This window comes from Spodoptera frugiperda, chromosome 23, assembly GCF_023101765.2.
Source record: "Spodoptera frugiperda isolate SF20-4 chromosome 23, AGI-APGP_CSIRO_Sfru_2.0, whole genome shotgun sequence".
Lineage (NCBI taxonomy): Eukaryota > Metazoa > Arthropoda > Insecta > Lepidoptera > Noctuidae > Spodoptera > Spodoptera frugiperda.
In genome coordinates this window covers 4,854,622-4,876,399 of record NC_064234.1, presented here as the reverse complement: position 1 = coordinate 4,876,399, position 21,778 = coordinate 4,854,622, and the positions used below count along the sequence as shown (strand labels likewise).

At 36.1% G+C, this 21,778-nt stretch overlaps 3 protein-coding genes across 5 annotated transcripts in view; 2 read left to right on the top strand and 1 right to left on the bottom strand.

Moving 5' to 3' along the window:
* Window positions 1-2,849, top strand: part of LOC118266705 (patched domain-containing protein 3) — a 50,337-nt gene extending 47,488 nt beyond the window's left edge. The window contains exon 11 of the mRNA XM_035580204.2: window positions 53-2,849. Coding sequence (XP_035436097.2) covers window positions 53-1,159 — 1,107 coding nt within the window. The 3' untranslated portion in view covers window positions 1,160-2,849. The remainder of the gene's footprint in view (window positions 1-52) is intronic.
* Window positions 2,061-13,275, bottom strand: LOC118266703 (telomere-associated protein RIF1). Of its 3 annotated transcripts, none has more exons than XM_035580201.2 (12): window positions 13,159-13,275; window positions 12,636-12,886; window positions 12,310-12,543; window positions 11,653-11,903; window positions 10,763-11,546; window positions 10,272-10,447; window positions 9,694-9,937; window positions 9,112-9,301; window positions 8,292-8,512; window positions 4,797-8,216; window positions 3,895-4,716; window positions 2,061-3,804 (listed from the first exon to the last, which is right to left on the bottom strand). In XM_035580201.2, exons 2-12 carry the CDS (start codon window positions 12,882-12,884, stop codon window positions 3,493-3,495), a joined length of 6,903 nt encoding a protein of 2,300 aa, XP_035436094.2. In that variant the 5' UTR covers window positions 12,885-12,886; window positions 13,159-13,275; the 3' UTR covers window positions 2,061-3,492. The 3 variants fall into 3 exon arrangements, with proteins under 3 accessions (XP_035436094.2, XP_035436096.2, XP_035436095.2); XM_035580203.2 differs by having other exon boundaries at window positions 13,155-13,265; XM_035580202.2 differs by lacking the exon at window positions 13,159-13,275 and adding an exon at window positions 13,008-13,148.
* A 1,001-nt stretch (window positions 13,276-14,276) lies between these two features.
* On the top strand, window positions 14,277-21,498 carry LOC118267221 (uncharacterized). The gene is made up of 3 exons (XM_035581077.2): window positions 14,277-15,163; window positions 17,666-17,858; window positions 20,430-21,498. The coding sequence occupies exons 1-3, from the start codon at window positions 14,770-14,772 to the stop codon at window positions 20,614-20,616; spliced, it is 774 nt and encodes a 257-aa protein (XP_035436970.1). The 5' UTR covers window positions 14,277-14,769; the 3' UTR covers window positions 20,617-21,498.
* The last annotated feature ends 280 nt before the right edge of the window (window positions 21,499-21,778 follow it).

Sequence of the window (21,778 nt, the reverse complement as noted above, 5' to 3'; positions counted from 1 at the left end):
CTACGTATACTAAAACAATACTCTGTGTAAAATCATATTCGTTTCCTTTCAGTTTGAACTCGTGAGGCCAACATCTCTCCAGAACCTGTGCTACGGAGCTCTCATGATGATGATCACGTCCTTTGTATTCATCCCCAATATCCTCTGTTCCTTGTGGGTCGCATTCAGTATCATATCCATTGAAATAGGTGTAGTAGGTTATATGGCCCTTTGGGATATCAATCTCGACTCAATATCAATGATAAATTTGATTATGTGCATTGGTTTCTCTGTTGATTTCACCGCACATATCTGCTACGCATACATGGCATCTAAAGCAAAGTCCCCTGACGACAAAGTTAGCGAATGTCTCTATTCCCTCGGATTGCCCATTGTTCAAGGCTCTTTCAGTACAATTCTCGGTGTAATAGCATTGCTCCTAGCTGACAGTTACATTTTCTCCGTATTCTTCAAAATGGTATTCATGGTAATATTCTTTGGAGCTATGCATGGCCTCTTCCTACTTCCAGTCCTGTTGTCACTATTCGGTCCTGGCTCTTGTACCAGAAAGAAAGATGACATCAAAATGGCAAAGTTGGAAAAATGTTACCCAAATCCCTATTGCATACCACACCCACAGCTCGTCTTAAATGACCAAATATACAACGGAAAGAATTTAAATCCTAATGGCATTTATAAGATTTATGGCGATGATAAAGATCTTGGAATAGGCACATCAGGGGAAGACACCAGCGAAAGCAGTTCCAACCAGTCACAACGCCGGCAAATCGGTGACGATGAGAACAGCCGTAAGAAATACGATGATGGCTGGAAGCGATCTAGTTATTGCCAGAACTCTTCAAGCCAGTTCCAACCTTCCGGCGAACTAGATCTTTATGGGCACGATATGGATCGTAATTGGCAACGACAGCGTTATGAAGACAATCGTCGAGTTTTCGACAATTACCGGAAACCTCCAACAGCGTCGCGGACGCGCGATGATGACTGGGTCTCATCAACGCGGAAATCTAGTGACGCCGGGCAGCGTCGCGAGGGTACCTACAGAGTGACGCGAGCTCACTCTCACCACAACATCCACAGGTCGCGCGCTCCTCGCCGCTCCAACTCTCACCATAACTTAGAACATTTAGACTACGTCGCAGAAATGCGTTTTCCCTGACAGTGACCGCTTACCTCTCTAAATAATGTTTAAATTAACTCGAGTGCTCAATTTATGGACCAAAGTATTATTCTACATTCGTAAAAACGAAAATAGTAGTCTAATTTCCTAGAAGTGAAGAACAATATTGTATGAACACTTTTTCTTGAAGGTGTGGTGTGTTGTTCGGGAGTGATACAAACTTTTCATCATTGTGTAATTTAAGAATATATACCTAAATGGAGCTTTGACTAAGAGCCTTATGCCAAAATCAAAATATAATCTATGAGCACGGTCTACCTACATACTCCATACCGGTGTTCGGTATAGGTAAATAGATCCATTATTTTACAATCACAAGTACGGAGTGAGTCGTAGGTAGACAGTGTTACAAAAATATATCTATGTAAGGTTTATATTGAAGCGTATAAAAGCTCAGTAGTACACCAAAGTACGATCGGTTCAATAACGACATTATCTGTAAGTAAGTTATTGATTCGGGAGACAAAAAGTATGTAATTATATTATAATCTTAGTGAATGTAACTGGTAGTTTTATAAGTATTTCGAGATTTTGGTACAAGGCTGAATAAGGAGAGGTTGTTATTGATTATATCGCTAAATGCCTAGTATATTCTGTGAAAGGCCGCCGAAAAATTATGTGTAGGTAACGTAATTAAATACTTTTTGTTGTGTATGTGTCATGGAATGGTAAAATAATAGAAAAAAATATAACTAAAAATGATTGCAATTCAATTCAAGCAACACCACTCTCATGGTTTCAATGCAACAAAAATACATTTGTATTGGACAATCCCAGCTATGCATTACCTACAAAGCAATAAACAAAATGGGGGTGTGGCCTAAAATTAACATAAATCAAAAACTACGTGATGCGAAAAGGAGCAAGTGAAACATATAACTTCTTTATAAAATAATTTATTACAACATAACTAGTTCCTACAACTTAAGCGAATAACTACTCTAGCAAATCAGTCAGCACTTGCAACAATCAAACATAATTTGGCAACAATAAGGTCTATTATAATAAAAACGTCTTTTTAGTGTGATATAAAAATGGGATGGGTGATATATAAGAGGGTGTGTAAATAAGTGTGTAAGGCAAAGGCGCAATAATAACTTTATGGAAACTGGTGCATTTGCATTTTAATAACTATCCATTATAATTTAAAGATTCAACAATCGGTGGTTACAATAAGTTCGCATTGTTAATTTACTTTTCCATGCGATTTTTTAATTGACTATTATGTATAATAAAATTTACCTACAAAAATCGACAGTACAACTACCGAACAGTTTCCAAAACAAAGTTAATATTGTGCCAATATATGAAACATTTTAAGTCTTCGTTTACAAATAAAGCTTTAACCATTACCTACCTATGGGTTGCTGTAAATATTAGTTGTGATAATATATCTCGATGCCATGTTCCATCTCTCTTATCTATTATATTTACTGCTATTCTACAACTAATATTTTACTCGTATGTCTTACAAATACATAAAATTATAATATGTCGTCTGTCATGGCATGTTCTGTCATTGCATTTGTGGTGATAACAGCAAGTGACTCTAGTGTTTGTTCCGTGTGTTATGTAAGAATTTAATGTTTGTGGCCGCTAGCGGTCGCTCATCATGACTGAATAATGTAAATATTACCTGTTTTACATTAAATAAAAAATAGTTTTATTATCTTCGTGTTTTTATTGAATTATCTCCGAATTCAAATATATCTATCACAATTAGGTACAAGAATTAACTAATACTAATATTACGATAATTAAAACATCGCATTCAACGAACAATATGCGACTTTCTAAACACATACATTACAACAATACATACACATACACACATCACAATACAACTTGATACTGGTGTATAGGATAAACATATACATTAAATGAGATTTAACGTTACATAGGAGGCTAAAGGTACGCGTTCACAGGCCCGCATCGTACGCATCGCACGCAACGGATTTTAGTTTGTCTTGTATAGAAACTCATACAACTGCGTCCACTGATCCGCATCGTACGGACCACATCATCAGCAATGCCTACATGCGATGCGTACTAACGTCAAACGAAATGCGTACGATGCATACGATGCGGGCCTATGGACGCTTACTTTAAACAATCGCAGGTCTTTGTAAAATGCATGAAGCGATCATAGTGATGTCACGTCGTAACTATGGCGACCAGATGCGATCCACGTTTTGGTAAAAAGTGCTAATTGTATATTATAATACAAACAGTCGTGCAAGCCGGTGAGGCCGCCATCAACACGAAGCCGTACGTGGCCAAACATAAACATAAACAGCTCTACAATAAAAGCATCAAAACTTAGGCAAAGCAGGCTTATCATATACAGATTTCAGTACCTCGCTACAGAAAAGTATCAAATCTTTGGAGTCAAACCTCTCACACATAAATTCTCGAATAAATGATAATTCTTTACTAGTGCGCTTTTCGTTCGAGGTTTTATTCCACTGACTTTCCAACACTCTGTTCAAAAGTGACTTGGCGTCTTTTGGACTGATCTTCTTTACTAACACGTCAGTTATAGCACTAACTGATAACTTTTCAGTTATTTCTTGCTTAGAAGTATCTTCTAATTGTTTGCTAACTTGTTTCACGAAGTCTGGTCTCTGGAAAGATAATGAACAGATTATTAATATTAGTATAGAAACTAGAGGTAATCCCACTTTTTGATCAAGCAATGCCAACAAAATACTAACCTCTTCTAAACAGGATTTAACAATATCTGCAGTTGAAGTACTGCCTGATTGGTCTGTCTGCACAACTGCGTGTGTAGTTGCAGTAGTCTCGGTCTGTACATAAGTAACAGAAATGGGTGTCTCAACTGTTTGCATCTCCATATCTACGGACACGTTGGCGACCGTCTGTACTTCCATATCAGCGCTCCCCACGCCCGTTACCTCAGGTTCTGACATAGGCACCTCTTCCACTGTGACCACCGCCACTTCACACTGAGCTTTCTCCACCCTCTTAGAAGCATAGTCTGACAACACTTTCTTCGCCACTTTAATCTTAGGCGCCTTAATGCGCAACCTGTTTACTTCAAGTTCTGTCATCTTTGCCAAGTCACCCACTGTCTCCACCTTCCCTAATAATTCTCTAACAAGCAACGACTTCATAACTGGAGACGACAGTTCGCCCGCAATGTTATCTATGGGATCCTTACAATCTACCAAATCGGGGTAAATTGGATCACTGTCATTCAACTCACTAGCTCTCACAATTTCAACAACTGGTGTCTCGTCTAGAGAGGATACTTGGGTGTCATCGGGAGTATTTACAGATACTGGAGTATCCGCGAAACTTTCAATGGCTTTATTTAGTACCGTGTTTAGTACTGTTTCTAGTTTAAATGCATTTTCTAGTCTTTTGGGTGATTTCATGGGTGTGTGTTGTCGTAGCTGTCTTTCAAGACGTTTATGCATAGAATTCGATGGCGATCGTACACCACCTGGTTCAATGTATTTCTGTACTGATACTGTAGTTGATACTGGCGGGTCGTGGAAACTCACTCTCTTTCTCTGCAAAAAATGTAATAAAGATATTAGTTTTTCATTAAGCATTTAAAAGTAAAAAATCTTGAAAAGATTAGTAGACTTACTTTGCTGGCAGGTGAAACTGTAGCCTCATCGGAAATCTCTACAAGTTTCCTCTTTAATATCGGTCCTGATGGACTGCTGTCTACCGCAGGGAGCGATCGTCTAAACTTAAGGAATTGCTCACTGTCCTCATTTTCACTGGGAGGTTCAATATTTTCACTAACTGAATTATATAACATTCGTAAATTTCTTCTAGCAGGTGTACTTGATGTACTAGGCTTCTTAATTTCTTCAGAGTCAGTCTTTTCTTGGTTTATAATAATAGCTTTATCAGGTACGCAGCATAATCCTAACATTTGCGCCGCCCGTCCTCCAGAACGCACTTGCGGTCTATTCTTCTTTAGCGATAGAGAAGAGCTGGGACTAGTGCTAGTCACAGTTACTTCTACTCTGGGCGGCGACTGATCCCTTTTATCAGGGGAAATCTTGTCCTCAGTAAAAACTTCAGGAGAAGTACATTTTTCAAAGGGTTCTCCATTACTGTGCACAGGCGAGGACAACGTTATAACCACATAATCAGTGCTAGTTTCTGGAGACGGTGATTTCTTATTTCTATCGGGACTCATATTTTTAATTGGTGATATCTCTAGAGTATTATTCAAGAAATCTTGTTTTCGCTTAGCTTCATCACCAAATGACGAGGGGGATGAAGCTCCTCCCTCTGTTTCTAGCTCAATAACCACCGACTCAGGTAACGTTAATGTGGTGTTGTCTAAAGGTGAATTTGGCTTTTCCTGAATTGATTGTTCTTTAGTCAAAGAGTCGTCTTTGAGGCCGGAACTACAAGTGTCACTGTCTGCAACAGTCACACTTGCATTCTTAGTCTTATTCACAACATCGACTTCCATAAAGTCATTAGGATTAGTTGGCTGGGTGTCAGCTTCAGCAATTTCTTGTGTTGCTTGGCCTACGTGTGATTCGTCACTGCTAATTGTTAGAGGAGGCGGAACCTCTTCAGCTATTACGATTACAACATCTGAATACTCTGTGTCAATAGGTTCCGTATCCATGTTTTCTGTAAGATCTGCCTGTGTTTGGTCTTCAACAGCAGTTTTATTCACGGACAATTCTATATCATCTCTACTGTCTTGTTTATCTTTTGAAGGCCCAGCATTACGCACAACTACGGTATCTAATATACTCTGTGATTCAGGTACATTGTCAGATTGATCTGGGATGAGCTTTATTTTTTCTAAAGCCACAACAGGGACTTTCACACCAGTCTTTTTAGTTGACTTAACTGATATGGTTGTTATTGTCGAATCTTGCGAGCTCTCAATAACATCATCGGAATATGGCAGTTCATCTGTGAAAGAAGTATCTTTACTTCCTGTGTCTCTTTCTTGGGTATCTTCAACAGTGACCGAGGAGCTCGAACTATCACTTTCGCTTTTGTCTTTACCATCTTTGTTTTTCTCTCTAGTTTTTTTCTCGCCTTTAGCTGGAGTGTTTGGATCCGATTTTGATTTGTTCAACTTATCAAGTAAAGTCTTCCTCCTGCCAGTGGTAACAGCTTCTGAAGCTCTTCTAGTCACACGACTTTGAGACTGCATTTTTAAGAATGGATGTCCTTCTACCATGTCTATTGCTAATTCTTTCTCAATCCTTGATTTTCTAGGCTTCTTAGTACTTGATTTTGGTTCATCAATTTTATTTTTGTTAACAGTTGGCGTTGATGGTCTTTTACCACTTTTGACAGGACTTTCTTGTTTTTCACTTACATTTTGATCTTCTTTTTCACTTGTTTCTTCTTCCCTCTTATCTTCTTTTTCGTTTGAATTTCTTTTCTTTTTGATAGGAGAGCTTTGTTTTTGATTGACATTAGAATTGTCATTTTTCTTGGTTTCTTTGTCCTCGTTAACGGTTTCAATCTCTTTGATGCTCGGACTAACCACGTCCCTTGCCTTTTTATTGCCACTTTTCTCATCCTTTTTCATAGGAGAAGTTTCATTTTCTTTCGATTTTTTCTCCTTTTTGTTAACATTCACCGGTATATCATTAACTCTGGTACCATTATCGCTATAGTTATCGGATTCTTTTGAATTCGAAGTTTTCTTATTACTGTCAATATCCATGTTTGTTGGTGCATCAGCACTAACGCAGTTTTCTTCACTTATACTTTCAGTAATCTGTGTTTCAGTAACTGTGGTTACATCCTCTTTATTATTTTCCATAACTTCACCTTTATCCAAAATATTTTGATTTTCAAGAACTTGTACAGCATCAGATTTATTTGCTTTCTCGAGGTCAGCTTTTGGAACCATTGATGAATCTTCTTTACTTACACTTTCGTCTTTATCTGTAGCGTCATTTGAAGAAGTCGACTCAGATGTAGATTGTTTGCCCAAGTCTGTTGATTTAATATTTTGTAAAGACTGGCGTTTCTTTTTAGCATTTAATGACATAAGCTCTTCAAATTTTCTAGGCTTTCTTTTAACTCTTGATGGCCTATCAGCAGACAGTAATGGAGGAGCAGAATTAATGACATTGGCTGTATCATTACTTTTGGACTGAGTGGGAGTTTTTATTATGGCCCTGTCTGTCTTGTTGAGATCGTCAGATGCATCCTTGTTCTCTTTTTGTACTCCTGACTTTTCTATTAAATTTCTTACATTACGAAACACGCGGTCTTTTAAAGCCATTCTTGGTGATTTAGTGCTTTGTGGTGTTGTTGGGTCAACTTTAGCAGCTTCTTTTGTTGGTAGTGCATCTTTAGTACTGGGGGAACTATCCTTCTTTTTATTTTCAGCAAAGAAGTTTTCTAGTATAGTGGGCACAACATTCGAACTTGGTAACTTCGAAAGTATTACCGTAGCGGTCTCATCATTTCCTAACTTTGAAGATTTACTTTCTGATTTACTGCTGTTGGAAGTGTCTTGTGAGTCTGTCTTCCAGGACACAAGTTTAAATTCGTCCTGCGATTGTGATAAATCTTGATACAAAGCTGGAATATCTTCTCTTTTCCTTTGCAATTTTTCTTTTTGGTTTTCTGTTAATTTTCTTGGATTAAATTTCCAGTTGGACTTCACTACAACATATTCTTCTCCATTTTCCACAACAGTATTTACTATACTTGGTTCTTTTTTCTTAACCTTTTTTGTTATAGTAATATCTAATGACTTAGGGGCTGTGAATGTAATGTCTTCAGGCACTTGATTCTTACTTGGGCTCTTTTCTTTATGCAAATCTTCTAATATTGCGTTTATTTTTTTAAATGTTGCATCTGTTTCCACTATTTTAAGTGACAAAGTCTTCAACATAGAAATAACTGTATTTTTCAATAAGGACTGACTTAAAAGGTATGTGGATATGTCTATTAACTCATCAACAATAACTGGTATAAGTTTGTGATATAGCTCAGATTGAAACAGAAGAGTTAAGTCATGCAATGACCTTTCAACATATGACAGTATGTCTATGGCCTGAAAAAAAAAATATCTTTAGTATACACATAACACAAAACATAATAACATTATCAAAATTATGTTGATAAATACCTCAGGTGTCTGTTTGGTCGCTTGGATCAAAATTTTCAGTATTTTCCTCATAGTAAACAGAGTATATCGAGCTACAATTTCATTGACGTCACTCCCTATTGTGGTCGATACACCCAACACTCTATCAATAAGTATTGGAAACAGTTTTTCATAGGTCTGATAGGAATTAATGCGACCAGTCAACACATGTAGAAGCTCCATCTCTTTTTCCACTGATGCACCTGTAAAAATTAATCTATCTTAGACCACAAAAATATATAAATTAATGTTTTTATTTAAGTCTAGTAGAGCAACATCATATTACTAAAGTTTCATCAAACACCCGCCAAGGTTACAAGCAGAACCCAAGTTGCCACGTTAAAACAAATTATGTGCAACAATTCATTAATTCTATATTAGACTTTACATTAGAATTTATACCATTATTGCCAACTGCAACAAAAATATTGCATTTTTATTGTGATAAACAATTAATTAACAACAAAAAAGAACTATAACTACATTAAAATGAATTAAATAGAGAAGCAATAATTACTAGAATTAGAAATTATCGAAATTTAACAATGCAATATCTTTGTTAACCTATTTTTTTTTTCGAGTTATTAATGTCTCACTGATATTACAATGAACAGTAGATATAAACTACAGTCACCAAGATTACAATGAGCGGGTCTTGGGCCGAGTCTAAGCTTAGTAAACACTTGACAGGACTTTATGGATGCCTTTTTCTAATCATCTGTTGCTCTTATATTAAACCTAAGGGAATAGGTTTATTTCTTTTAAAAAATATAATATAGTAAATATAGTAAAAAATACTCACAACCCTCCTGAGACAGTTTGTGTTTTATAACACCAAGTAGAACACACAGTTTGAAAAATATATAGGAATGTGTCATATCTGCAGAATTGTTCAGAAATTCTGATAAAGCTGAGGGGAAGACATCAGTTTTCTTGAGTTTCTTATGAAATATGTCATGCATTGTGTACCATGTTAAGGCTGCAACGTCAACCTGAAATACATGAGTAGATTATAATAAAATTTAATCTTTTTAATTTGAATCAAAGCTAAGGGCTTTCAGTATGGAATAATTTATTGTGTAATTCACAAATTGTGGTTGTAGTGTGGGTGTGATGTGCATTAATGAGATTAATGTACAAAAGCACCAGCAAGTGATTATAAATGTGAATATTTGTGTGTATGTTTGTTACTCAATCACGTAAAAATTACTGAAGTGTTTGAGATGAAATTTAGAATTGGAGTAGATTATAGTCTGGGATAACACATAGGACAGTTTGTATCCCATGGGAACACAGGCGAAGCCACTGGCAAAAGCTAGCATACCACAAAACAGTTGAAAAAGCAATGTTTTAATTGTATTCAGTAGGAAACTACAACACTTACATTTTTAAACGATTGCACCCTCTCCAATGGCCACATCATGATGTTACACAGGCTTAGAGCACAAATGTCATATTGTGTTTCACAGATTGATTCCGACAACGCAGTCCAGAATGTCAAAGAAATATCTGTGGCAGTCAAGTTCTTTAAAATGTATCCTATGGCAAATGTTGGCGAGCAGTAAGCTGGGTCTAACAGCATGTTTGTTAGAGGCAACAGTTTTGTTACCATCTCTTTGAAGGTACAACTGAAATAGAAAAAATTTGTGTTGTATAAGAATATGACGATAATTATCATATAGACAGACCAATTAGAATAATAAACTAATGGTAAAATACACCTTCCAAAAAATTATGGCGACATTTTCAAGTAAAAACTTTATTCACTTGTAAGTTCAGGTTGCCATAGTACACTGAACTTTGACCCAAATTCTATAACCAATAGGAATAGAAAAAAGTATATCTTAGTTTTTCATTGGTCTAAAAGTTTGAGTCAATGTTACCCTGTAGGGTAAAAGAAAACCAATCTTACGGTAATGTTTATACAATATCACAAAATTTAAAATCTATCGATTTTTTTACCTTTGATATGCAAGATGCAATGCAGGATTCAGTAAAGCTGATGTGATCTTACAAAGTGGATGAGTGACATCATTCTTTGACTTCATTAGTTGTTTGATCCTTGCATCTCCATCAAAAAGTGACACGAGTAAAGCATTGAATACTATATCCGTCAGCTTGCTGTTATTTTTACATTCCTGGAATAAAAATTATATTTATTACTTCCTACTCTGGCATAGTCTCACTAGCTCTACTCGGCTCCTATTGGTCGTAGCGTGATGTTTTATAGCCTATATCTTCATCGACAAATACTTTATACAAAACGAAAATATTTTTTCTAATTCAACCAGTCATTACAATAATAAGTATATAGAGATTAGATTGATATAATCTCTTATCAAAGGGAACTTCTTTTCCTAAACAAAAATACGCAATAGAAAATTATAAGACTAGAGAATATCCACAATCAACTCATCAACAACTATCTGCACAATGAGAATAATAATAATTACCTGCACCAAATGTACTAATATGGACAACATTTCAGAGAACAAATCTTTTCGTATGGTGTTTTCTGGCAGTTCACCAATAGTCAAGAGGAATGACTTCCACAAACAAGTCATCTGCTGTTTTGTCAAGCCTTCGTCTGAATTTGCAGACATCATTATGGTCGAAGTCAATGAAAAGATCCAGTGATTCCAATTATCCACTAAATTCTTAGTGTTTATCATTTTTCCTTTTAGTTTAGGCAATTCTGTGCATCCGTCACAATTAACATGACCCACCAAGTCTACAATAGCCTGAATACACAGTTTTTTCAGTGGCAGTGATATTTGTCCAGGCACAATAATAGTCTTATCCGTGGCATTGTGCTTTCCAAAGCAGAAATGTAAGAATGTGACCAAAATTGTGTCAATGAATTTATCTATTTTGTTTTGGAATTTCTCTAATAAATGCCACCAACACTTAAACTTGGCTAGAGCAGTTTCCTCAGCTTTAGCATTATTTGACCTGAGCGGGATGATTAATAGTTTGATCCTTTTGTTAATGTTGCTTTCATTTGTTTCAGTTGAGAAACTGTCAATGAGAACCATCCAGCATTCAAATGCCTTACATCTGTTGTCCACATCGAGTTTGAATGCGGCTTCAACAACTGGTAACATTGAATTTATTGGAGTACCAATGCTGCCCATTGCTTGTGTGATTTGATGTTTAAGTAGCTTAATGTATACCATCCAAACTCTGTGCCAGATACCACTTTTATGTATCAGTAAATTTTTCATTATTGTTGGATACCTGAAATAGATGGTATTAATATTAGTTTTAAAACTGTATCAGTTTAAAATAATATTTACCTTATTAACAACATTTACAGATAACCAAAAGTATAGTTTAAACTTACTTCTGTGGATTGCAGATACATTCTAAAATATAGTGCCACTGGAGATTTTCAGTGTAATCGAATGCCACCAGTTCTTCAGTTAAATTCTCCAATATTTCTACAGTCATGTCTAGTTCTGTCATATCCAAAGCCAAGCTGTTCATTAGAGTAGGAAATATCTTTGAAAACCAAACAGATATCCCTTTCTCCACAAACTGTGCCTTCTTTTCGGGTTCCAGTAATTTTAATATTTTGTGTAGTATAGCACATGCCTGAAAACATTGTGATATGTTTAATTATAAAATTAATTACACAATGAGTGTCATTACTAAGTTTTCTATTAAGTTTGTGAATATAATTTTCTAGTACTGCAATTATTAAGCAATTCTGCAATGTTTATAATGATTCTACTGTTTATTTAGAGGTAGATAGACATTGTAAAACACATAAATAAATATTCTATATGACAGTGTTTAGCTGATATAGGTAATTTATGATATGCATAAGTACTAATGTGTGCTAAAGCTTATCATTTACCAAAGAGTCATTTGAATTTTTTATGATTATCTAAAAATGCTCTCATTTAACAATTCTCTTTAGAAAAGAAACACATATCTGCTAATTAAATTAGGTAACTCAATTAACTCTTAAAGTTAGGTTATAAAAACATTTAGATACCTGGAATTTAATTTTACTGGGTATTCTGACATGGCAGTAGAGATTGAAGATTTCCATGACTTGTTCATGGTGATCTGCAAGAGCTGCAATAGTTTCATCAGGGAATGAGAGCAGTGTATCATAACACAACTGTTTCAGAGTATCCACTTTGCTGTGTAAAGCTATAGTTGTTATTATGTGAATCACTGCTAAAGCTGATGGTACCAGGTTTGGACATTGGTTGTAATTGCCTCTCTGCAAAGTTAAACACAATTAGGACATCTCATCTTTACAGTGACCTACATTACCAATACAAACAAAAGTATCAGTAGATGTGAATTAATTACCTGTACTCTGGTCACTATGATAGAAATAATATTCATGAGTGTGGCGGCGTACCGCAGCTCCTCTTTTAAGTCCCGTGCACATATTGCCAACAACTTGTCGGTTTCCGAAACGCTCAATACCGCGTCTTTACCCAAAGCATTAAGTAATTTTTGATACTCCTGTGATCTCACTATGTAGTTCTGCAAACCATTGTTTTCCAACCGGTCTAAAATAGATTTCACGTCCGTACAGATGTTTTCGTCCGGCATTTCTGAAACACGATTCCAATGTAAGTTGCACGGCGAGTCACAAACACGGAGCAAAGTGAGCAACACAAGTTAGTTCGAAACTGAATTAGGTGGTTGAATGCACATAATATAACACGAACGTACTCGTTCACATCAAAACTGCAGTACATCTATAGTTACAAAAAAGGTATAGTCGTACGAAACAAAACCAAGCCGATGGTTACCACCACTTCACGTGTACCGTATCTTTGAAACTATATCAATTCTAAAGACTATTAAAACACAAACAACCTACTTAAATGGACGAATCACCATAAATATCCTTAAATGCACAGTACTTGTTATCACATTTATTCAAAGTCGAAATAATACAGACATTTTGACACAAAACGCATTTCTGGCGCGAAGTAAGACAGCTAAATAGTTGCCATAATAAAAAAAAAATTGCCATAATAAATACCACATGGAGGATTAATAATTTATTCTAGTAAGAGCACCTTGTAAGTACATCGATGTAGAAGTACTAGTAGTTCTAGTAATACTCTACTTAAAAAATGGTACGGACTAAATCACATCACAATCGAAAAATTACATTACATTTTTATCATCCAAGACCAATACAAATGGGAACTTGTCACATTGTCACTAGATTGCAGCACTAGCGCCGTCAAGATAAATAAAAGTTTATAACCGTTTTTCGTCAGGATTTACTATTTAGACAAGTTTGAATCTGATATTTTTTTGTTAAATTGCTCTATCTGCACTTACATTTTTTACCCCATCCCAGTTGAGGACACTCCAGTATGTAAAATCATAATGGAGTGTCCTCACCTGGGATGGAGCCTGTCTTTGATTAAAAACATGCTATCAGGTTCTTACTGACTAAAAACGACCCCGGTATCCCGTGTCTCTTACGTAGGCACAGAATAAAACGTTAACGCAATGACGCTGTGAGAATGAAATTCATCAAAGTATTTTTTTTTTTTACCTATTAGCGTAACAATTATGCTTATTGTAGTTAGGTCTATAATAGTTACTGTGATCTAATGAATAACTAGGACCCTACTTATCTAGTATTTATCATTAGGTATAGTATAGTAGGTATAACCCCTTACGTTCCTTGATACCGTACATACTCAGTGCAATATTAAGTCATTAATAAAACTTTTTTATTTTGCCACGATTTCGCCGGGAGTACCTGGACTCAGCGCTCGGCAATTATAATAGCGTCCACTAGACCTACAACGCAAACGAGACCTTCAACCTATTATCCACCTACTGCTTATTAATATTTCATCTCCACCCACTCATAATGCCTAACGAACTCATCATCGCACGTCCCTGATGAGTAAGGATTTGTATGCCTCCATGTCAATAACTACCCACTTAATATTATAATCACGGTTTGGGTATTATTATTATAAAACTGTTAGTCATCGTATCAATTTGTCAAAACGCTACCTTAAACTGGTTTCAAATTGTTAATGATTTTAAAATAGCCATAATAAGTTAAAGACTACTTAAAGTTCGCGTGTGAACCGCAGTTCGTTTACATTTCTAATATCTATTGCATCTTCTCCAGCGCACGTTACAGCGGCTTGCACACACCTCGCCATTTGAAGACAAGTGCCGCGGCGTGCGCCCGCGCATATGTGCCTCGTGCCGCGTAACTCTCCCGGCGATTGCAACGTTCGTTTGTCGAATGTCCCCGCGATCGTGCTGAGCATAACAAACAGTGTTTTCAAGCAAAGCATATAAATTACACACAAGACCATATCAGGCCGAGCGCGCGAACGTGTGGTGATAGTTATGTGTCCAAATGACTGGTGCTTCAGTGTGCAAAACATCCTAGAATCGTTGTGACGGCTCACAACAAACAGTGTTAGTGTTCACCTGATCAATAGCAATGCCAGGACACGCAGGAAGTCCCTACTGGGCTGCTGTAGATTTCGATAGTGAAGGAGAAGAAGCCCAAACACCTCCAAGCAATCACCGGGTGTACCTGGATCCTTGGGACAACGAAGCCTACGGAATGATGCAAGCAGAGACAGCAGAATCCAGTCAGGGAGAGAATTTCAATTCGTTTGCCGGCGAGCCAGTCAGTGCTAGTTTTTACTATGTGCCCACTAAAAACTATGATTCTGGAGAAGAGCCGCCACTACCACCGCCAAGATGGAAGAGGGCTCCGCCTGAAGAAATAATTGCCCCTGGCCCTGAATACGCAATTTATGGCCGGAAAGCATCCCGAACTATGGTCCCTGACTTTCCTCCTGAAGCCATTTATGGCGAGAGACCAATAAGTAAGTGTTCGTTACCATTCAGCTAGTTTAATTAACATAGGCATAAGCAGATAAGTAGTGGCAGGCATTGTCAATACGTGCATGTTTGAATAACTTTTACTGTAATGATCACACATAAGATGAGAAATTAAGTATTCACGTATTTATTGCATCCATAATGTACACAGGTTAATTAGTAGATGATGTTACTTTGTACTTAATTAACTTTCGTTTAGGTATAGTCAGATAAAAGAGGCAGAACCATTAAAATATTTTCTTCTTACCACGTCATCATAATTTTAATTAATGAATTCTATGTTTTAATTAATGTAATGCCTGTGAGTTAGTCATGACCTTCGTGAATTTAAAACGGGATTAGGACCACCTACGAGTACGTACCTGTGCCCATTTTATTACTTCTAAGTGTTAAATTGCCGTAGGCATTAAGTCCACCCATTGTAAAATATGGGCATGACGCTTATTAAATAAAGAAATAAAAAATAGAATGAGCAATACTTATTATTGTTAGTCTCGTTATTTGAACAGTAAGAAATCTTCATTATGTATTTATTTTTAACCAAAATATTTAATACCTCGGTACCATACGCAATTTCTTAAATTGTTTATTATATCGTTACGCTATCTAAGTACATGCCTATAATTATGATCTTGCCTTGAAGTGGCAGAGATTTCATAAACAGTTTAATTATTAAATGCAATTTAAGTTTTTAGTTAGATTTATTAATCACTTACACAATAAAAAAGAAATTGATAATTAAAATCAAATTTAACCTAGTTGCTATTATTAACTAATAAGATAGACAGGAATTTTAAGCACCTGTTTCCAAATGCGATGTAGGTATTATTAGTAGGTGGTAGGTACGTGCTATAATTTGGCATTACCATAATGATATCGACCGACGATCCGTTATTTATATTAGTAGCTTGAGAATATTATGGCGTGGGTGACATAATCAATATTCCGTTTAAACTACGCAGTCAATTTTTAACAATTCATCAACGAAATAAGGTCTTAGTAAAGATATAGATACACTTAATAAAATACTTACTTTATAGGTACGCTTACTATAACTGCAAAGAATATGTTGTATTGTGAGTTCTTTGAAGTTATTATAATAACATGCCATTTAATTACTGAAAGTAAGACAGAGACAGACGTCCCAAATTAAATGTTACACTCTTTTTACCAGTCATATTAAATGAGTTCCATGTAAAGGGATGCAATAAGGTAACATTGAGAATATTCGAGAATTGAAAGCCCAATGTTATTTTGCCCAATCCGGGAGTAGCACACGGAACCCCTTAATCGGCAGTTGCACTTGTCACCACTCGACGAATGTGGCAGTAATTTTTACCATTACTATAGATTCCAGAAGCACAGAAAGTTAAAGGGTTGAAATTAGGATGACTCAATAATTTAAGTTGGTTCTGTTTGACGTTTAAGATATTTTGGATCTGCTTTACTTTGCTTTACTAAAAAAAAGTAATATTAAGCAACCATTCGTTGCAGTAGCAAGGAATGTGACCTTCACAAACGAGTGTTAGAATGCAACAATATGATATTAGCATCTTACTTGCATTTTTCACTGTATTGCCTAATTAGCAAGATAGACTAAATCTTAAATAATAGGTACCTACCCAATCTAAGATGATTGGACGAATCCAAAAATTCTTTTGTTTAACGTCGTTTGAAAAGGGCAATTAGGTAATTATCAATCTAAATATAGGTAAGATTCTTTATGTTGTCATTCATTAATCATAATGGATGACCTTTCTATAGTTACTCATAGATACTTCGTATAAATGCGAAAATGTATAATTTGGTTAGATGTTTGTTACTCAATCACGCCAGATAACGGCTAGAATAGAGGTGCGAGGTCCTGTTACTTCAGTAGCTGTAACACAAGTACTTCAGTAGCTGTGACAAGACGAGACGGAAAATTTTGGCACAACCAAAAGACCACGCCCTCATTGTGCCTCAGTAATTCTGTACCTAACCAATACTATGCGAAGTTGATCACAATAATGAATTGCTTGGTAAATAACAATATCACTTAAGTACTTTCGGTGTTTTATGGATGCAAAATAACCTAGAATTGAAGGTGTATTCTTATCACATGAATACCTACTAAGTATCACTAATAGGTAGGTAGGTACTTAAGATTCTTCTTAATCTTCACGCTCATTTTCGAATGAATCGATATCTTATTATGTTCATAACTGCCGATATAGCTTCAATGTTTTGCGCTACGTTGACATTTAATATTTATTAAAAAAAAAAGATTATATTTCTGCTATACTGTGGCCGGCAACACGTTGCCATATAAATAACTTCTGGCCTAACTGATCAAACCCAAAAGTAACTGAACTAATTAATGAACATGCAGCTGATCCTTCAAACAATAACAATTGTGTCTTTACCTACCATCCTCATCAACAGCCTATAAGTGCGAAGACGGAGAAGGTTTTAAGGTACTTACTTTTGTGTGTTTCATTTTCCAGGAGACAGAAGAAGATCGATGTTCATAGAAGAACCAACGTATGTTCCTCATCCGATGTTGTATGAGCCACTCTACGGTGGGGTGATGCCACCAGGGTATATGCCTCCCCCTCCTAGAACTCGTATGTCACTCTCCCATCCTCCAGAATATGTGATGGCAGGTCTTGGTTATCCGAACAGTAGGAGGCATTCCAGGTAAGGGTTTTTAGGATATTTTTGATATTGTTATTTGAAAACCGATAAAAATGTACCTACTTAAATGGAGCTGGTTATTTATTTACTTTCGAAAAACACTATAGTAGACAAGTCTACCTGCTCAAGTGCTCATCTCAGAGTAAAAGTGTGTAGAAAAAGCCGCTGCATATGCGTAGCATAATACATAATCACTGACGTTTATGATCATAGCTTGCACTTACAAAGAAATATGATATCGTTTTATTCTATTTATAATGAGCATTTCTATAAAAAGTAGATACATCAATGATCACTTTAGTACCTGCATGCTCAAGGTAGATGATTTCTTAATTGCCAATGTAATTATATGTCTACGCTCTCGAAAGTCCAATAAAAAGAGTAAAAAAACGTGGAGACTGGAGACATGTTCTATTCAATGAGAAATTCAATGTACTCGTATTTATATAACCTTTAGCAAGAGCGGAGTTACACGATCCTGGCATTTACCTTAGTGTATCTGGGTACCTGCGTAAAGTTCTCACAAAAGTGTAGCAGATAAAATTATTTAGATATTCTGATTTAAGAGACCGTACCTGCTTTCTTAGTAGTAGGTAGTCAACTAACTCAGTACCAAAGTACTCGCATCGCATCCGTATACTTATTGAAAATTCTGTTAGGTACTGATTGCTGTACACAATGGCAATCACCCACAAATTGCATATCTAAGTCATAAACACTAGATGGTGTCTATAATAGTCACAAATTCACGAGGGTGGTGCTTAAAGTTCCATTTGAAAACCTAAATAATCTAGTTGAGGTATCTATACCTATCCATAACAAAAGCTGCATTATTTTCATAAAACCTATAATCATAGATCAAGAAAGATGAGTAAAATATTGTAAATAGCGAATCTACTTGAAGAGTTACGCGCTATGGTCACGACATCGCATCACTCCAGCCGCCAGCAACCACGACAAAACACGAAGATGTTTTCACACGAATGAGATAAATATTAGACATGCACGGGTAACGTCTGTGGATTTCTACACTTGTACAGCACGTAATTACTACAAAGACAATAGTAAATGCTCAGTCTCTGTTAGTGAAAATGTTATAATAAAATCTTCATAATAGCATCGAATCAGAGCGAAGATAGTAAAATATTGATTACGTGATTAACAATATCAATTTGACACATAAAAGAAGTTTCGTTCACACGACAATACTAGTATGACTTGTATAAAGAGATTTGTTTATACATAGCAAGGTTAATGGATGCTTGTCTCATAAAAATGATGGCGACCCGCGGCAGCCACTTGCCATTTCAAATTGCATATCTGTGAATGGGAAGTTCGCGTTCCCAGCACTTAGGCGTGACTTTAGCTTCCACGGAAAGTTCACCGGCAAAAACGGTCATCGTTAGTAGAGGTAGTGTGAGGCGAGCGATTCTGTATTATAATAACAAGCATTGTACATCCGTCGTGTGAACGCGCACCAGTTTTTTGTTTCCTACAAATGAAAGTTGCACATGTGAGAATGTACCTCAGCTCGTGATAATGTGTGTAGGGAAACTTGTTCCTAACATTGACCTTAGTGGGCGTTATAATTACGTAATTAACTCTGTACATTGAATCCATAGCATTTAGGTATAGTTATGATGAATAAAGACTGATGACCTTGTCCGATTGCTGCCAGACGTGACAAACTATTTTTGTCTGCTATGGTAGCATTTTCCAAATTAAAAGTTGTTGGGCAAGGATGGCCACGATACCTACTCGATATTGAAAGTTAAAATATTTTATATGTCTGCAAGAAATTCTGTTTATAATTTGGTATTCTGAACCGGTTCACTTTCCATATCAATCTGTTGGTTTTGTTTGCCAATACAGTTTGTACCTATGCACAGAATCAGCAACTTGTTACGATTACCAAAGATTTATTTGTATGCGGCCAGTGTGCGTTTCCTTATTCGCCATAACAATTAGAAATAGCAATTACGAAATTATTTTTAATTGGTACTTACCGCCGAATAAAGTTGTACTGGCTGGTTAAACCAGTTGAGGCATCCATTAAGTTGCATAGTTTACCTTTTTAAACAACAGGCATCATACTATAGCAATTATTCGGGTAGCACACCACTTTCTAGTCACGGATTACGTGAATGCAGCTTTGTGAGGTAAATTTAGCGGATAACTAGAAAGTCAGTCAAGCCACTCATGGTGGGCGTATTCTCCATAACGTGAAATAGCGCGAAGTACTGTCACTAAGTAGGAAATAGTCCGATTGTTATCTAATCCGCTTTGCGATCATGTATTAACACGGATCTGAGATTGCGTGTGGATACTACGTACCTACTGTTGGTTTTAACATTAATCCGTGATGTCCATTCCATTATAGTAACACGATTGCATCGCCCGCATTACCGGAGTAAAAGTATTCTGCGTGATAATCCAGCTCATTATCGCTATTCTCTATGATTATTCTAAATTCCAGTCTTCCTCGTACTTTTTTTAATAGACTGGCTATTAAAATAAACTATCGCACTGAAAAATAAATAAAGAAAATTAACAATTATCTCTTCTTGTCCACAGGATGACTGAGGCCTACGAACAATTTGCTTACGAGAGCCTGTCTCCGGAATATGAAGATTGGGCACGACCTTTCCCAAAGACCGCTCCGGATAATTTCCATTTATCAAGATATGGACATCTGCAGATCGACTACTCTTGTAGCTGGAACTCACTCGATAGGCTCATTCGTAGCCAACACCGAGGATAATTAATAAGAAACAAAATCGTTTGTAATTCGAGGACTAAGAATTGTGTACCGAAACGCATAAATTATGCGCATGATTCATGCATGTCTAAACAGAGTGTGTGTAAACATAGTGATAGTTACTGCAGTATTTGCAGTAGGTACATATTATTTTTGTTTTAAAATCATGCACATTTTTCTAAATTAACTGAAAAATGTAGAATAGATAGTTACGCTAAAACTAGTGTGCTCACTGCCAGACGGATGGAACGGTTTGAAAGTTTGTTCCGGATATTCTAAAAACTCCGAACGCATCCCTGCACAAGCAATGCTACTTTTAAACGAACATTCCGAATCGAATTGTATGTAAAACCGTTACACGTAAACCGTAGTTTCTATGTACATAATCCACAAATGACTGTATTTTGGACCCTTAAAGAGTTATTTTAACTGCCCATTTATTCGGTTGGTAAATGACAACTATGTAATCTTTCATCATTTGTACGGTTTAGAAATGTAACTTCCGCATTTTCGCTCTGTTTATAATAATCAAGATCAATTTAATTTTTGTTTGTACTTAAGGTATTTTAAGTATTGTGAGAGGCTGCTGGCTTACGTAAGTAAATTGAATTGTTTTTAAGTAAAGTGCTAAATTTGTTGTTATTGTTCATCTTATGATATAATCTGAGAAACTAAATGCTAGCCAAAGATAATAAAATGTATGCTAAAGTAAGTGTATCTATTATTGTTTAAGTTTATCTAATATCTAGCTGGGTACTTGAGCTACTCCTATTGTGCTTTAGATTTATTTTGAGGCTGAAACCAATGTACGATCATGTGTTGTGTGCTTACTGTCTATAAAATATAATAACTTTATTGAGGCAACAATAAATGATACCAAAATTATCCATTTTCTTTTACTGTAGTATCTTAACTCTTGCCTATTTACCAGATATGAAAGTCTTAAGAATCACCTTGTTATTACGTACTTATCTGCCTCATTATAATAGAGCTACCATCGCGCTTTCTTATGGCACGAGTTGTCGTTTATGTTATATTGACGGCAATTTCTGTTTATTATCCTATGGTGTGGTTAACTTTCAACATTTTCATTATATCGAGAGCCTAGACCAGATAAGCTTAGCAATACATCAAGCTCTCTACACTTTCACTGTGACAGCATTAA

Excerpts from the sequence above, each read along its gene's own strand:
- LOC118266703 (XM_035580201.2), bottom strand. The coding sequence starts at position 12,884 with ATGCCGGACGAAAACATCTGTACGGACGTGAAATCTATTTTAGACCGG. Across the intron at positions 12,544-12,635 it reads TCATAGTGACCAGAGTACAG|AGAGGCAATTACAACCAATG; the intron begins GTAATTAATTCA and ends TTAACTTTGCAG. Across the intron at positions 8,513-9,111 it reads CAAACTGTCTCAGGAGGGTT|GTGCATCAGTGGAAAAAGAG; the intron begins GTGAGTATTTTT and ends TAATTTTTACAG.
- LOC118267221 (XM_035581077.2), top strand. The coding sequence starts at position 14,770 with ATGCCAGGACACGCAGGAAGTCCCTACTGGGCTGCTGTAGATTTCGAT. Across the intron at positions 15,164-17,665 it reads TTATGGCGAGAGACCAATAA|GAGACAGAAGAAGATCGATG; the intron begins GTAAGTGTTCGT and ends TTCATTTTCCAG. Across the intron at positions 17,859-20,429 it reads AACAGTAGGAGGCATTCCAG|GATGACTGAGGCCTACGAAC; the intron begins GTAAGGGTTTTT and ends TCTTGTCCACAG.